Source organism: Cynocephalus volans, chromosome 10 (genome assembly GCF_027409185.1).
Source record: "Cynocephalus volans isolate mCynVol1 chromosome 10, mCynVol1.pri, whole genome shotgun sequence".
NCBI lineage: Eukaryota > Metazoa > Chordata > Mammalia > Dermoptera > Cynocephalidae > Cynocephalus > Cynocephalus volans.
In genome coordinates this window covers 23,420,233-23,438,349 of record NC_084469.1, presented here as the reverse complement: position 1 = coordinate 23,438,349, position 18,117 = coordinate 23,420,233, and the positions used below count along the sequence as shown (strand labels likewise).

Below are 18,117 nucleotides of genomic sequence, written 5' to 3'. Positions count from 1 at the left end.
CAATTTAATTAAAAATTTCTTTATTTTTTTATTTTTGCCAGGCCCTGACTTCAACATAGGCCTGAAGTTCATTTTGCTGGGCATGCTATACCTTACACATATATATTTTTTTAAACCTAAGATTTTCCCTTTGACCTTGACAGTAGAATAAAAAGCTCAAATTTAAGAAAAGCATTCATCTGGGACCAAAAACAATTGTTTCACCCAGGCAAGTTTTTAAAAAAAAGCAAGAATAAAAATTCCATTTTAACATTCACTTTGAATGCATATTCTTCAATTTGATTAAGTCTAACTATTTTAAAAAGCAAATCATACATTCTGTATAACATGTCAAGAGGGAATTTATGAGTTAAAATGCATATTTAGAAAAGAAAATAATTACCTTTGATGCAAGGTTGTCTACTAAAGCAATCATGGAATTCTTAAACAAGGTGGCAGCAGTCAGAGGTCGCTTGGTCACCTCTGTAATGCTCAGTTTGCCCTCAGGCCACATATTCCTCAGCACAGGATTTGAACTGGGAAGCACAGAAAGAGCAATTCAAATGTTACCTTCACATAAGATGAATAAAAAGTGCTAAGAAATGCTGCTGAGCTATATCCTGAGAATCACAAGTGGACTGCAAACTGAACCCACATGGCCCAACACGAAAAATGATTCCATCCAGAAAATTATGCTGAAAGTATAATGACCTATACTGCACCATAAATTGACATTTTTCCAGACTATACCACATTTTAAGAATTCTTTAAACTTCTTTAAAGTTACACCTTATTGTTGTTATTATTACCTAGGACTCTCAAATGGTAAACACGGCTTTTACAATATATACATAAAACAAATTTCTTTATGTGATGGTTAAAAAATGAGGACAAATTAGTACAAAAACAATCCTCAATGTTATGGCTGAAAATATGAAGGTAAAAACATCTTCTAATTGAAACAAATATTCATAAAGAATAGGTAACACTACAAAAAAGCCAGCTCTTTTTAAAAGTACAGATAGGAATATAAAACAACCATTTTTCATTGTCTTCTAGTTAAGTTCCTTTACTGCAGTCGAATTAATTAAGACATTTATAGGTAGCATTGACAGTTATGATATTTTATTGATATGACACTAGGACTGTTACAATCTAATTCCAAAAATATATTTCGGGCTGATTTTCATGTTGGAAATCATATATTCATTAGTTGGCTCTGTGGTGATATTTTAAAAAACGTGTGGTGATCTCAACTGTGATTTTCTTCCTGTTTCATTTTAGGTGCTTTTGATTTCAAAGTAATTGGAACTCAAAATGTTGCTTGTTTCCTGGGAACTCTCTTTTCAGAAAAATTTTTCTTAAAGAATTGGGAGTTGAAAAGAGAAAAGAATTAACATGGGCGTTTATGGTGAGTAGTGCTTACTAATGCCATCATTTTGCCCACTTTTCTTTCCCCTGAATAAAACTGAGAAGATTGAGTTAATTCCCCAAAGCACCTAGTAAATTTCTGTAGACAGGTGCTCAAGATAAAAGCGGCAGAATGGGAGTGGATGACAACAGAGTGAGGAAGATGAATAGTGATGTGGGACCGGCTGGGTCTATGGATGCATTCAGAGCAGCACTCCTAACCCTCACCATCACCAGCAGGCAGTGCCAACGACCATCAGAACTGGCTATAAAATAACACAGTGATCTGCAGCGTATGGACGCAGTTTTATCACTTTATAGTCCTATTCTATGATTTTCTAATCGTACTCTTATATCAATAAAAATGAGCACATAAACGTATGTTGTTTTTCCTTAACTTTTCCATTCTTATCTTTAGCACACAGATAATTTAAGGTAATGATTCTCAACTTATAGTGCACATGGTGCCTGGATGCTTAACAACTACTGAACAGAATTTCCAGAAGGTAGAAAGTTGTATTTTGTGTACTTTGAAAATTCTGACGCATGCCAAAAGATTGAGCATCACGGGTTTTGGGTCTATGCAGTTTCTGCCCCAAATTCTTTTTCCACCTTACTCACTGTTGGCCATATGGAGACTATTCCTGTAACACATTGTAAATGGAGGAAGGAGGGAAGTCAATAAGACCATATATTAAACAGTAGAATTGATATAATTGACAATAAAGTCAAACAGATACATGGAGTCATTTCAAAGAGAAAGAACTTTCAGGCCAGCAAGTCATGAATGTAATATTAACAAAAAAGTTTTCAAACATTTTATATCAGAACCTTTAACTAAAAAGGAAAGCTTATCCAGAAACAGTATATATAATAGACAAGGCAGATCATATCTGACTAACCAGAATATTAAAGAGTAAAAATCTGTCACCCGGCATGCTACCTGCTCACTCCATCCCTCCCCCTCCACACACACACACGCACACACACACACACACACACACGTACATATACCTACGTGATACTCTCAAGGTCTACGAAACTACAGATCCAAGGATCACTGTTTAAAAATCATTATAATAACCTATACAAAGAAAGAATTGATTCAAATTTTGGGAGGTTGGTTAGCCATAGAAGTATCAAAAAATGTCCAGAGGTAAAGGTGGCCCATCCAAATGTGGTAAAATGGATTCACCTTTGCCTGTTGGCTTTAATTGTTGGATTTATCTAAGTTCCTTTGTTCTGATTCCATGCTTACCAAGCAATTAAGCATCCTGTATTCTACGGGTAATATTTTTCACTGTCAATTAATCAACGAGAATTCTCACTGCTATTTGACTGTCCAAGCAGGTTTTCCAATAGGGAAAAATAGCCTGTCACACCAGCCCATGTGTTCCGTTCCATGTGACTGCTAGATTTTTCACTGGAAATAAATCCACGTGCTGCTTTGTTTCTGCGTTGGTCTCGTGAGCCTGGGTTATGTTAGTCCACCACTGACAGGCAGAGCTGTTCTCAGTGAGCAGTGTCCTCTGGGCCATGATAAATCCACAAAGGCAACGAATGGCATCTTGTGCAGCCTCTTGGTACACAGCCTGGCAACACACCCTGACATCGCCACTGCCAAATAAGGCTGGTTTTCCAACTTGAGTTTTTAACATTTTCTACACAGAGAAATGCTAGACTCTGTCATCTGTCCCTCAAAATGGGTACATCTTACCTCATAAACTAAGCATTGAAATTTATGTCTGAGAGCCCCTTTCCCCACACCCAGCTCTTGTACGGATCCCCTCTCATCCCTATGTCTCTGGAACTTTCTACTGATGATAGCACCATCATCGTTCAGGGGGATTCAGTGTCCACACAGATGAGCCATTTTATGGTAAAACATCTTGAAAGACCTGCTGAAACACAACGCCTCTATGTTCTCATTTCCTGTATCTCTCGAGCCCACATCAATTGGACATTTGTCTCCGCCACTCCATGGAAACCACTGTTGTCAAGAGTCTCACAAACCTTTATGTTAGCAAATCCAATGGTCAATCCTGCTCCTCACATCACTCCTACTTTTGATAAGATTTGACATGGTTTATCATTTTTTTCTTTCTTTTTCTTTTTTTTTTAAAAGATGACCGGTAAGGGGATCTTAACCCTTGACTTGGTGTTGTCGGCACCATGCTCACCCAATGAGCCAACCGGCCATCCCTATATGGGATCCGAACCCGGGGCCTTGGTGTTATCAGCACCGCACTCTCCCGAGTGAGCCACAGGCCGGCCCTATCATTTTTTTCTTCTGAAAGCATTTTTTTCTTGGCTTGGCCTCTGATTCCTGGTTTTCTTCCTACCTCACTGGCCCACTCTCAGTTTCCTTTGTTAGTTCTTCCTTCCTTGCTTGACTCTAAATATTGGAGTGTCTAAGGGAACAGTCTTTTGACCTCTTCTCTTTTTGTCTACACTCACTGCCTAGATAATCTCATTCACTCTTATGGCTTTAGAAGTAACCAATATGCTGGCAACCATGAATTTATATCTCTAGCCCCACCATCCCCTGAGATCCTAATGCATACGCGCAGTTGCCTATTTGGCATTTTCAATTCGGTGTCAAATATGCACCTCAGACACAATATATCCAAAACAAAACTCTTAATTTCCCCCCACCAAATTAGCTTCTCATTTTGTCTCCCCTTCTCAGGCTCAGGCATCGTCTCTGATTTCTGTCTCTTTCACACCACACATCCTATCCATCAGCAAATCTTGTTGACTCTCCTTTCAAAATGTCACCCAATCTGACCACTTTTCATTATTTCTTCCACTACCACCTAAGTGTCAGCCTGGAATACTAAACTCGCTTCCTAACTGGTCTCCCTATTTCCACTGCTGCCCTTGACAGTATGTGTTTTACACAGAAGCACTAGTCAGCTCTGTAAAATATAAATAACATCACATCAAAAATTGTAGTGGTTTCTCTTCATACTTTGTCCTCACCTTGGCTCACAGAGTCTTTATGATCCAGGCCCTGCCACTCTGTTTTTAGCCACACTGGCTTCCTGCTGCCAACACACTCAAGCTCATTCACACCGTAGGCATGGCGTTAGTGGTTCTTTCTGCCTGGAATACTCTTCCCCCAGATAGCTGCATGACTCCCTCCCTCACTTCATTCAGGTCTCTACTCAAATGTCACCTCTAGTAAGAGGCCTTTTCTGACTACCCTATCTATAATGCCTCCCCGTCCTTCCTTGTCAGTACTCTTCAATCTCTTAGCTACTTTATTTTCTGCACAGCATTTGTAACTACATGGAAATTATTTGTTTCCTTGTTTATTTACTGTCCCCTCCAGTAGACTATAAGGTCCATGAGGGTAGTGACATGTCTAAATTTTTTTTTACAGTGGTATCACAGAGCATAGAAGAATGTGTGGCTCAAAGGCACTCAATACATGTTTGATAATCTACTGACCATCGGATTGAGTAGACCTAATAAATGAGTGAATATAGTTTTGTAATCTATAAGAAGTTGGCCAAGAATCCTTTTTCTTCTTCGTTGGTCTTGTTTCCAAAGTATCCATACTGTTTTTAAATATGCTTGGTTCTGTTTTGCTACAGCTGTTTCACATTTTGTTGGTCTGTTCAGTCAGGATCAGAGTTCCTGACACCAGATGCCACTCTGATATCAAAGTGTTCTCTTATTTGGGGGCACGGATACTATAGTGGGAACCTGAGTGTTCAAAGCTTTCAGTGGGGCCAGAGGTCACCTGATATTTTTCTATTACCACTGGCCTGGCCTGAGGCTTACTGTGTACACTGGTAGTGGGTGCCAGAAGGCTGGCAGCAGTGAACAGAGAAACTGAAGCAACCCAAGGGAAATCAAAGAAAATCATATTAGGAGCAGGCTCCTGGCCTAAATTTACAGATTTTATAATCATAAAGTCATATACTATTTCATTCACTAAGCATAATAAAGCAGAACTAGAAAATCTGCCAGAAACTCTTAAAATTGTCACATAAAAATAATCATATGCATATGTATTATGCAATATATATATCAAAGGGCGTAATGTAAAGATAATTAATAAAATTTCAGTCTTACCTGTTATACATGAGGCGCTTAAAATCTTGAAATAAAGTGTCCTTATTTTTGTCAATAAAACCAACGACAGAATAACTGATAAGGAAAAACACAGGAAACATGCATCATTCACCATGCAAGAGCCACATTTTAGTTTTCCTAGGTGTCTAGAAACCTTTCCACTGTTAATTACACAATCATCTAAAAAGCTGATATTATCTACCTTGTTCTACATTAAAGGGTACCACATTTAAGCACTAAATAGAAGAGACTTTGTTTCTGTTCTTCAAAAGAAGAGCAAACATCAGTACCATCATTATGATTAGCATCATTTTCTACTGGTTTATTGCTTACCTCAAGAAGATGACTTTTAAAAAGATAGCTGTATTTATCATCCAGTATTCCTAAGATAAAAGCAAAACAGCAATGTCCAGGAACTAATAGTCTCATCTGTAGGGAGGTCAAGTGACTTGCCTAAGGATCACTCAAAGTTCAGGGTAGGATAAAAGTATCCAAGGAGAACTGCAAAGGATGGTAAGAACTGGATAAGCAGAAGAGAAAAAGGCAGGCAGTGCATACAGGGAAACAGGTCAAATGAAGAGACAGAAGCAGGCACATGCATGGAGCTCTGGAGAGAAAACGAGGAGGTCACTCAGTGTTCATGGTTGGATGGAAGGGAGATGAGAAAAGTCTTGAGAGCTCAGAGAAGGCTGCTGCTGGTGAGAGGACTGAGAATGGGAGCTGTACTACTGCAGTGACTGGCATGGACTCCAGGAGGAGTAAACTCAACATTGGGTGTATAAAAGGAATTGGGATTTGGGGTGATTAGCACAGAGGCTAGAGGGTTGAGCAGACAGTAACTGGATGGAACTGTTCCTTACAGTTCTGCCCTCTTGGCTGTCTAGATTTTCTTCCTTGACAATCACATAGACAATTCCCAGGTCTCTAACCCTGACCCCTTACCTTACATATTTAATTTTGCAAGAAAGTTCCTACAGAATGTGCAGCCTACAGGCACTTTAAGGTCACCATGACCAAAATTACTTCCTTGCCTGTCCCAGCCTAGGTCTTCTTCCTAATACCTTCAAGTCACTTTTGACTGAACCCTTGAAGTCACCTGACTCAATCTATTGTCTAACTCATACCATTCAAACTTGAAAGTCCTTATTCTGGCATTCAAGACTCATTGCAATTTGATCTCAGTCTACTTTTCTAAGCATTCCTACTTCTCTGTGCTACAAAAAAGATACACTCCAATCAAATGGGCCTAGCTGCTATTTACTGAATATTTTTAGCACCCTTCCTACTTCTTCCTATAAATATAAATCCTAGCATCCAAAGATCAGCATTGGCCTCTCAGGGTTTATCACACACAGCTATTACACCATTTCCTTATTCTGAATTCTAACATTTATTATTACTCATACAGCAATTATTTAAATCATCTTTTATTATATTCACATATGTATGTATATGTGTGTGTATATGTATGCGTGTTCGTATGTGTATAAATAAATACACATGCAACCATATATGTCAGTATGTAACTTATATGGAAAGCTCTTTGTAGGCAGGGACCACACCTTATAATGCATTGAGCACACAGAAGATATTCAGTAAAAATGCAGAAAGCAGAAAGGGGAAGTCTGAGGCACTGAATATTCCTCAAAAGGATCAGCTAAAGTCCTGGACTGGGAGTCTAGAAACCTAGTTATTGTTCCATTTCTTCCATAAACTTGCTATGGGACCTTGGGTAAGAATTTTACTCATTCTGCATAAGTTTCTTCATCTGTAAAACAAAGTGGCTGGCCTAGGTGATCTCTAAGGTCTTTGTTCAGCTCTGCATTTACACCATGCTGAGATGTATGAAAGCACTCTGTAAGCGAGGCTTAGATTTTTAGTGGGAGATATCTGTGTGGTACTGAATTTTCCCTCTTCAGTATTCTGGAACCTGGGAATACAACCAGAAAAAGTGGAAAATCATGCCATTCCATCACTAGTGGCTAAGTTGACGGATGAGGTGATAATTTTGAGCCATCTTATTTTATGATTCTAGAGTTCTAATTTAAATTAGGAACAGCTACTAAAATTTCTTCACGTCTTTTCAGCATTTATAGAGGTGATCATTTGCTTTTTTTTTGTTGCTTAATCTCTTCCTATAATGGGTTACATAAAATGAATTCCTAATGTGAAAAATAAGGAAAAAGGAAAAGTGTACTTTCAACAAAATAAGGAGCAGTGTTCAAGACAGTGAAAGAATACTAAAGATAGCAGGCTGAAAAACACCCCTACACTCCCAAACAAAAGATATGCATGTCAAATTTCCCGTAACCTGGGAATGTTAACTTATATGGTAAAAGATGTGATTATGTTAAGAATCTTGACAGGAGAAGTTTATCCTATATTATTCAAGTGGGCCCTAAATGCCATCACAAGTGTCCTTTTAAGGTAGAGGCAGAGGGAGATTTAACACAGACACACAGATGAGGAGGAGGCAACATGATCATGGAGGCAGAGATTGCAGTGATGCGGCCACGAGCCAAAGCCACCAGAAGCTGGAAAAAGCAAGGAACACATCTTCCTCTAGGCCTCCAGAGGGAGTATGGACCTGCTAACACCTTGATTTTGAACTTCTGGTCTCCTAAACAGTGCAAGAATAAGTTTCAGTTCTTTTAAGCCACCAATCTGTGGTAATTTGTTCCAGCAGCCCTAGGAACCTAATATACCAAGGTAGTCATATTCTTAGTTATGTTTTCTTATCAATTTCTACTTTAATTATATTGTAATCTGAAATGTACATTCTAAGAATTTTACTTTTTCAAAAATATTTGAAAAATGATATAGTAAAACTTTTTTTCTTATGTAATTGCCCAACTACTCGTAGTTCTTCTTATATGGGGGTCATTTTCAACCCCGGGCCTTTTTATGCCTGCTGTTTCTTCTACTTGGAACGCCCTCTCCTCTCTCCCTCCTCTTCCTAATTTGTTCCCCCAACTAACCCTCCTTTACTTTTAGGACTCAACTTGGATATCACTCTCTCCAGCAAGATTTCTCTATACCTCACACTGCTCCCATAATGCCCTGTGCCTCTCTAGTTTAACCCTTTTCACTCTTCATTATAATGACTTATGATGTATCTGCTCATATCCTTCACTAAACTGCTAGCTTCTTCAGGGCAAAACTCAACTTATCCATCTCTCTAGCCCAGTTCTTAACATACTTCCATGATTTATTGAACCATCAAATGATTTTTACTGAATACCAACTATGCTGGGAACTCAATACATGTCTGAAAAGTAAGGAATGAATGAAGTTATGCCATTTCTATTTTTAATGAAGAGGTTAAAATATACTGACATGCAAAATGACTGAAAAACTGCAAATGAGCAGGAAAACAATTTATATTTTTCCCGGTTATATTTTCTGAAGTGAGGCTGCATGCAAATCATCACGTTAGGTACCAAAGGAAGATACTCACACTACATCACCTGCGTAATGTCGAATTCGAAAATCTCGATCAAACTCCAGGATTTTGTCTGAGGCACAGAGCTAACAAATCAAGAAGGAAATTATTTTGAAAACAGACATCTTTACTTTCCTAACAATATATTCCAACTTAATATAAGATGATGATAACATCACAAATCATGATATCATGAATGAAATCACATAGTGTGGGGCCTGATTTAAATATTTGGCTTAGGTGGTAAAGGCTCAGAACTTTCACCAGAAATCCACACAACTAGACTACATTTCCCAGCTACTCTTGCAGTTGGATATAACCAAGTTCTGGACAATGGAAATAAAGTGTGGCTGTTCCAGGCCAAAGCTGGTAAGAAGTGAATGGTCCCCCTCTGTACTTTCTTTGCTCCTCCCATTAGTTGGATTTTGAGGACAGTCTTTAAGGGACAGGATAGTCAGAAGATGGAAGAAGTCTGGGTCTGTGAGAGAGACTTCTATTGTCTTAAGTCTTGGCTACTATCCTAACACAGCCCAGCTTACTCTGACTGATAGTTTCTTTTTCCTCCATGTTCTACTTAGGGAAAACCCAATTGAGGGCTTAATATCTGCAAAGCACATATATCTCATTCAATCCTCATGGCTGATATTTAAGGTAAGTATTACAATCTCTCTTTCACACACATGAAAATTGAGGCTTGAAGAGATTAGGTAATTGGCCCAAGATCACAAAGCTGGTAAGTGGTAGCCCTGGGAAGGACTCCTGGGACTGAATGTAAATGTCTGTGCTCTCATGCACACAGCAGCTTGGCTCATCTGTTTGCTAAGCTGGGACTCCAGTGCAGGTCTATTACTTCCACATAAGATCAACCTTCTTCTGCTCTTTCTCACTGAGGAACAGTTTATGGAAAGGCAGTATTTATATGGCTCTGGAGGTCTCCATAACTTACTACAATCTTCCTTGTTACAGTAGCACCTAGACTTCTTGGACTGCCCTCTGAAGGATCGCTTGGTATCCAATAGGCTATAAAGCAGACATTTAAGAATCCACAAAGCACTGAGTGCAGTTATATTCAAAAGCCACTTAGGTTCTTTTTCTTTTTGACAAGTAAGGGGATTGCAACCCTTGGCACGGTGTGGTCTGCACCACGCTCAGCCAGTGAGCGCACCGGCCATCCCTATATAGGATCTGAACCCGCGGCGCCATACTCTCCCGAGTGAGCCACAAGGCTGGCCCGAAAAAAGCCACTTAGGTTCTAATGTTAGATAACAAACAATCCCAACCACGATGGTGGGTTCTACACCAATAACCAGATTACCAAAGGAATAATTAGCCAATTAATTTAACAGTGAATAATTACAGGAAATTAGAGTCAGACTTCTGAGGTTCAAATATTGGCTCTGTCATCTACTCAGTCTCCTTTAATAATTAATTATCTCAGAGTATTGTTCTGAGGGTTAAATGAACTATAGAGACCAAAGTGTCTAACATACAGAGGGGTCTCCAAAATATTTAATTCTTCTTTTCTTCTGTCTCTCTTATTAATCCCTTTAAAAAAATCCTTTTATAATACCAAGAGGAAAAGGACCTAAGAAATGTGTACACTAAAGAAATATTCTTACATTCGGATGCCGCAAAGTCTCAACTGATCTAAACAGTTTTTTTTTTTTTTTTTTTGGCAATAACAGCTACATATTATTTAAATTTTAGTGTTAATAAAATTTTAAATAATAATTTTATGGGTTATTGGATTGTTTGCATGCCTCTCCACGGTAACTTTAATGCATAATAAATAGTTTAGCCCTTAAATGAAATAACTGTTACAAGACAGAAACCTCTTACTTAATATACCAATAAGTCTAGTTAATTAGTAACCAGTAGCAAATGATGATACCTGGCTCAAAATACAGGATAAGATCACTATTTAATAAAAAGGTTTATAGTGACTAAAATCTCCTGAAAGCTTGGTTATTTCATTTCTTTCTCTCATTTGGCAAAAATCCCAGTACTTGTCCTGAGATGTTGAAAGAAAGAACCACTTGGTCTGAGAGCTCTTACAACTTAAAAAGAAAAAATCCATCTCCATAGAGAAATTACTGTTTAGCATTTCCTATCGAAGTTATTAAAAGTGCTATGTACAGTTGCTCTTAAAAATGAGCTTGTATTTCAAAATATTTGGTTGACAAATTTAATTCAGGTATATAAATAGTCAGGGTGAAATGTATGAAAATGAGGTGAATTTGATTTCTTACGTGAGACTCAAAGTCATTTATTTAAATGAACATTTAAAAAAGATTTTGGTATGATCGTGACTAATTCAATTCACCTTTACAAACAGTGACTGAGTGACTACCATCTGGTAGGCACAATGCTAGGTGAGTCTCCAAAACCCAAAATGTTATTACAAAAGGCATTTATAAACTATCCTTCAAAGACAGGACATTTGCCTGCGTAATCAAGCCATCTTTAAAAGCATCACTCTAAATTATTTAGATTACTTCTAACTTTGCCCATTGCTCTGTCCCTAGCTCCTAGGATTGTACCCGGAAAATGAGAGGTACTTGTTAGGTGTCTGTGGTATAAATGGGGAATGACTGAAGGAATACCTCTAGTCCAGAACCCTAATATCAAAGATCAGATGGTAGTATCTGAAAGTCACTTGCAACAGGGTTGCAAGTCAATTCCCAGTAACAGACCAAGGAGAATATTCTAGAAATATCTGGCCTAAAATAAATACCAGCCAGTAATCCATTTCTTGATGATATGTGCTTTATCTAAGTGTGGAATTTCCCTGTTCTGATTATATAATTCCAAAAGGGACAAAGTTAGAAAATAGATTCATTTGTGCTAAAAAAAAAAAAAAAAAAAAAAAAAGGCAGTGTGTCATAGATTTATATGGAATTATGGAGGAGCAGAAATGTTTGCCCCTTTCTTTATAGATGTGGAGGAGCAGGGGGCCTGTTTTCCCTTCAACTTAAGGTTGCTAGACAAGCCTTTATGTGTAGGGAAGACTCAGGTGATGTAGTGTGCCCCTCCTCTAACACAAATTCCTTGAACAAATACTAATGGCAAACATACTCCACGCAGGGTATGGTGCAAAGGTCTGCTAACTACAACTGCCACCAATTATTGCAGAAATGTGACCTGTTTATGACATTTTTAGATTGATAAAAATGGGTAGTTAAAAGGATATCCATTCATTTAAGGAATGAATTTCCCTCAACAACATGGATGGACCTTGAGAGAATTATATTAAGTGAAACAAGTCAGGCACAGAAAGAGAAATACCACATGTTCTCACTTATTGGAGGGAGCTAAAAATTAATATATAAATTCACACACACACACATACACACACACACACACAAACCGGGGGGGGGGGGGGGGGAAGAAGATATAACAACAACAATTATTTGAAGTTGATACAACAAGCAAACAGAAAGGACATTGTTGGGGGGGAGGGGGGAGGGAGAAGGGAGGGAGGTTTTGGTGATGGGGAGCATTAATCAGCTACAATGTATATCGACAAAATAAAATTTAAAAAAAAAAAAAAAAATAAAAAAAAAAAAATAAAAAAAAAAAATAAAGTCCTGCCATTCAACCTGAAAAAAAAAAAAAAAAAAAAAAAGGAATGAATTTCCCTATAACAACTAGAATTAGAACTAGAATTTCTCTGTTTCATAAGTCACATAGTCTAACAGAGCACACACCACATTTTGTAACTGAGGGTTACAGTAAAAAGTCAAGGACAAAAGCTATTTTCCATGCCAGAATTATCAGATGCAGGAGTAAAACTCTAGCACATGAACAAGGACTCTGCACCTATTGGTTATAAATGACATCATGCTTTCTAAAGAATCTTGTTCATTTTCCCCATTTCTAGCAAATTAGATAGTCTGGAGCTCCCTCTCCTGGATATTATGATTTTATCAATCTTGTCATACTACAAACCAGAGAGGCAGAATTTATCACAGCAATACATCATTTAATGGATATTTATGGCCCTTCTTTCTTATTTGAGTAGGCATTCTTTTAACTCAACATATAAAGTCATTTAACTCTGTCAAACAGTGAGGAAAATCTTACAGACCAAATGAGAGGACGGTCTCATTAAATGCATTACCTTTCGGCTGGAAAAATGACCGTGTTTGCCCAATTTACTGTTGAGTGCTTCAAGGAACATCTCATCGGTGACTTTGCCGACATTCATGCAAGCATCATCTAGGATCGCAATGATGCCTTTGTGCTGCTGTTCCACGAGGTCCACAATGATCTGGTTGTTGAAGTAATCAATCTGTAGGACACAGCAGGGAAGCAATTCCGAAGAGAACAGACACAGGACAGCGGAAATGCCAATGCCTCCACTTGTATCAGGAGTTTAGGTAAAGCTACCATGATGTCAGTGAGGTCTAACACTGAAATGGGCACACAGTCTGACACAGGTCTATGAATTTCTTGCTAACTTTATATCATGAAAAACTTTGACTGAGATGACTATAATCCAAAGCAAAAATTATAAGGTAGACAACATTTCTCTCATTTCTAATTCTTGTTTTAATCCTGTCTCCATATTCCATACCCAATCCTATTCCCTCCTACTCTCAATTCCCCAATCTGTTTGATATTAACCACGAGACCCAGCTTCTGCTAAGTGCCAATAAACAAACGTAAAGTATTACTTGATACACTACTTGATAATGAAGTTAAGGTACTACACAGAACTAGCATTTTTAGTTATATGATTCTGAATGACTGAAATCCAAAAAACAAAAAAATAAACAAAAATAAAATAGAAAAAACAAACAAAATAGAACATTTCCTCCACTTTCTCCAAAGTAAAAAAGCATATATGGAGTTTTGATGCCATTTTTCTGGGTATAATATACAACTATATATAAAATATATATACAAAAATATATATGTATCTACTGGCTTTTTAGCAACTTCAATATGTACAAGGTTTGTACAAAAATCCTCTACGACAGCTGTTTATTCTGATAGCCTGCAGCACCCCTGTCACCAGGCCCAGGGGCACACACAGGCCCAAACCAGGCAAGCTATAGGTCCCAAGGGGGGCAGTTGTTATCACACATGTCAACCTTGTGTGCTGGTGTGTCCCATCTCATGTAGGAGGCACCTGCACTGAGTGCTATCTCTGCAACCTTCTGTAAGGACTATACACTCATTATGAGGCCACTGAAATGTCCCACGTGTTCCTGCCCCATGCTTTGAAATCCAGGCTCTCACACCAATTTCTGCTTTCAGCTCCATTTGTAGTCTTGTATGTTCTCATGTAGCCCATTGTCTGAAAGCCTGCAAACTGGGTGGTTTTTCCTTCCTTTTTTATACATTTCTGGTTTTTCTAAATCAGTGATCCACAATTTACGGTGATTTTTGCCCCCCAGGGGACATTTTGCAATGTAAAGAGGACATTTTTGATTGTCATCACTAGAGGAATGCTACCAGCTTCCAGTGGGCAGAGGCTGGGGGTGCTGCTAAACATCCTGCAATACACAGGACAGCCCCCAAAACCAAGACTATCTGGCCCCAAATTTCAGTGGTACCAAAGTGGGGAAGCCCTGGTCTAAATATTTACTTTTATTGTGGGCATTTACTACTTTCTAATTAGGGAGAAAAATTATTTCTATCTTTGGAAAAAATATCCTAAAAATACTCAAAAACCAGGAACTCTATATTAATTAATAGCTTACATCTTAGACTTTGAAACTATAAAATTAAAGACTATGTCTTCTGTCACAGGGACAAAAGAATTATGTTCCCAATTGTATTATAACAGCTATTGGTCTCTTCTGAAGATCCCAGTAACTTTCAGCTTGTAATTTTAATGCTGCTTCAAGCATTGCTTAAAGTGGTGGTTTTTAAACCAAGTCTCCCAGCAAGGCATTCCCAGGTTTAAGGTCTACAGGGAGCCAGGAGAGATGTGATGGGGTGGCTCAGAGACATGGGGTCTAGCCTCCCACTCCCATCTCAAATACAACAGCTTTGTGCTTGAGTGCCCAGTTCTCAATAGTTAAATGATGTGTAAACTACAGCATCAAAAGCTTTTTAAAGTGAACGAATCAGAGAGATAATCAGACATTATAAACCTCCTGATGAAAGTTCACACACAGTCTATGAAACAGACAATTAAAAAAAACCCAAAAACTGATCCTGAATCCAGTCAAGACTCTAGATCTAACAAACGATGCACCAGACAGACAAGGAACAGAGAAACATATTAAATGATTAAATGACACCCCAGGAATGCAATTAGAAAAATCCAGTCTGTGGGACACTCCACGGGACAAATGACCCATTCTCTTCAACAAAAGACTGCAAAGGGAAAAAAAGAGACAGAGAGATGGAAGAGAAAATCTATAGATAGTCAAGAGTCCTATCAACCAATCATAATGTGAGAACCTTATTTGGGCACAAATTCAAATAAGCTGTAAAACAATAAGACGATTGAGGAAATATGAAATGTGAACACTGACTGGATAGTTGATGATATTAAGGCATTTCTGTTAATTTTTTAGGTGTGATGATGGTATTGTGGTTTTGGTTTTTGTAAGTCTTTATCTTTTAGAAAAATACACTGAAATATTTACAGATGAAATAATGTGATGTCTGAGATTTGCTTCAAAATAATCTTCGGTGCGTGGCTACAGTACAGATGACACAGGCTGCCAATCTACTGGTAACTGTTACAGAGTTTATTATACTATGATCTCTCCTCTTATGTATGTTTGAAATTTTCTATAATAAAACTCTTTTTTAGAAAGAATCACTATGTTCAGAATTTTGGGGATTTTAAAGAAAATACACAGAATAGAGATTCTAATTTTGGGGGGAACTGGCATGTAGTCTGTAACTGTTACTTTGTAGTAGCCTTCTGTTCCCTCTAGGACACACAGTTCTTGGTTTATTAAGAATTTTTGCATTTTTAGCGTTGTTGATCCTTTTTCAGATGTCTCTGGTAGAATAGCCTATTGCAATTGTTACTTTCTCTTTATGAGCTATGCTTGTGGAGTTTGATACTCTGGTTATTAGAGGATATTTTTGACCAGTACCTCTGAATCACATCTGAATAATAAGTTTTATAGTTAAACTTGCTTTAAAAAATCTAAGCTTTAGTTATAGTGTGTATTATACAACAGATGGATTCTTAGGAAGCTTCATATAAATTGAATTGAATTACACTTTAAACGTGCTATATAAGAGTTCACTATTTAAATTGAACTGCAGGTAATTCTATTATAAAGTAACTGACAACTCTGGTTTATTTATAAATTGGTAAAGTTTATGCTAATATACTTGAATAAAAATTTTTTTATGGTATTCTAATGCTTAACACATGATGGAAGGCAAAGATGCAAAATGAAGCAAAAGACCTCTTTATTATACCACTGTCTCTTTCTTCTGAATGAGAGGAGATTGAGAATAGGAAGGTAGGACGAAATATAAAAGTAATTTAAATACAGCATTTCGAACAGCTTTTTACTGCTCTTACGTTGGATATCAAAAAGACCCTCAAATATTGGCTGTATTTTTATTATCCGGCAAGAGGATAAACACAGTTTTATAAACTCAGAAACTGATGAAAATTCATAAGTTTTTGCATTTTTCAAGTCTATTCTCAATATTGTTTAAAAACAGAAATTTAAAAGAAAAATGACTAGGTCTCATTTCTTTCATAAGCAGGAGGTCTAATCATAGGTAATAAGAAAGCCAAACAAATCATGCCTTTTAACCATGACCTCTGGAGTGTGTACCCTGGACCAGTCATACTTTCTGGCTATATCTTACCAGACCAGTTTTCCTCTGGCAAATAGAAAAGCTCACAAAGAGCCAAGAGAAGAGAAGAGAACTGAAGTGTGATACAAAGGAAAGTAAATGGAGATGAAAGTGAGTACAGGTGTTTTAATGCACAGGTTTCAGAGAATATGAACAACATTAACTGAAGACAAAATGCCTTTAGTTTACAAAATAGAGGAAGAAGAAGAGGAAGAAGGGAAGGAAATGGGGAAACTAGTTTGGAAGCAAAGGTCAACAAATTTAAGGCAAAACATAATAACTTATAAATGACACTAAACTCTAATAGATAGGAACCAGAAAGCCATAAAGTGAAAATGTGAGGTTCACTGGTTGTAACTCAACACCTTCTGGGCACCAACAAAGGAGTAGATCAAATTAGAGAAATCCCACCTAACAACCCTGAAAATGAATTGTATTTACATATTCCCCAAAGAAAAGCTAAGGTTAGATATTTCAAGTATCCAAGAAGATTAAGAAATCCCTGAAATGATAAGGTAGCACATTATCCGGAAAGTGTGGAACACACACAGACGTTCTCCATGAGTTCACTCACGTGCTTCCAAGGGATCCCTTCCCGCTGGTACTCCTCTTGCTCTTGCTTCAGAACCAGCTGAATAAATAGCTGCTGCAGTTTCTCATTACAGTAATTGATGCAGAATTGTTCAAAGCTGTGACAAAAGGAGTAAATTAGGTTCAAACAAACAATAAGCAACAGGGTTTTCAGTATCTTATCCAGTTTACCTGTTGTTGTCAAAGATTTCAAAGCCATAGATATCCAAGACACCAATAACAGTGTTTTTCCCATGGACTGTGGTGTCATAGTTCTTGACCTCAATAATATCATTGATGCGAGTAACGATCCAACAAAAGAGGCGCTCATATATTGCCTGTGAGGAAAATAACATCATAAATTCTTGCCCATTTGGGAAAGAGTCCTCTGGATTTGTGATAAGTTTTAAGTTCCTGTCCACCTTCTCCTTAGTGTTTAGCATACCTGTTATTAGCCTAAGCAGAACAATTAGAAATGTAGATCATTTTTTTAATAAAAACTTCATGATATACACAAAACTAATATAAATTGTCTAGATTTTTTAAAGATTATTATTGGTCACTACATGTATTCCAACAGCACTCCCCAAGCATGTTTCCATGCCTATATATCAGTCTTATTTAATATAGAGTGATATGATTTCAATAATATCAATAATTTGCCTCCTCTCTTGTATAATTCACTTCTCTAGTTTGTTAATTTTATCAACTATAAAAGTTTGGGAACGAATGAGTTAATATCTATGTTCCACTAAAGCTCTATGAATTTTAAAAATATGAATATTGATTTTTAATACTGATTAAAGATCTAAGCCAAAAGGCCCAGGTATGAAATTCCCTGA

The 18,117-nt window shown here is 37.4% G+C and overlaps 1 protein-coding gene across 2 annotated transcripts in view; it reads right to left on the bottom strand.

Moving 5' to 3' along the window:
- The window catches only part of MYO1D (myosin ID), a 348,112-nt gene that overhangs the window by 204,229 nt on the left and 125,766 nt on the right, over positions 1-18,117 (bottom strand). For both annotated transcript variants that reach the window (XM_063110087.1, XM_063110088.1), the window contains exons 9-14: positions 17,468-17,613; positions 17,280-17,394; positions 13,035-13,205; positions 8,930-9,000; positions 5,473-5,547; positions 383-515 (exon numbers count right to left, since the gene is read on the bottom strand). In XM_063110087.1, coding sequence (XP_062966157.1) covers positions 383-515; positions 5,473-5,547; positions 8,930-9,000; positions 13,035-13,205; positions 17,280-17,394; positions 17,468-17,613 — 711 coding nt within the window. The remainder of the gene's footprint in view (positions 1-382; positions 516-5,472; positions 5,548-8,929; positions 9,001-13,034; positions 13,206-17,279; positions 17,395-17,467; positions 17,614-18,117) is intronic.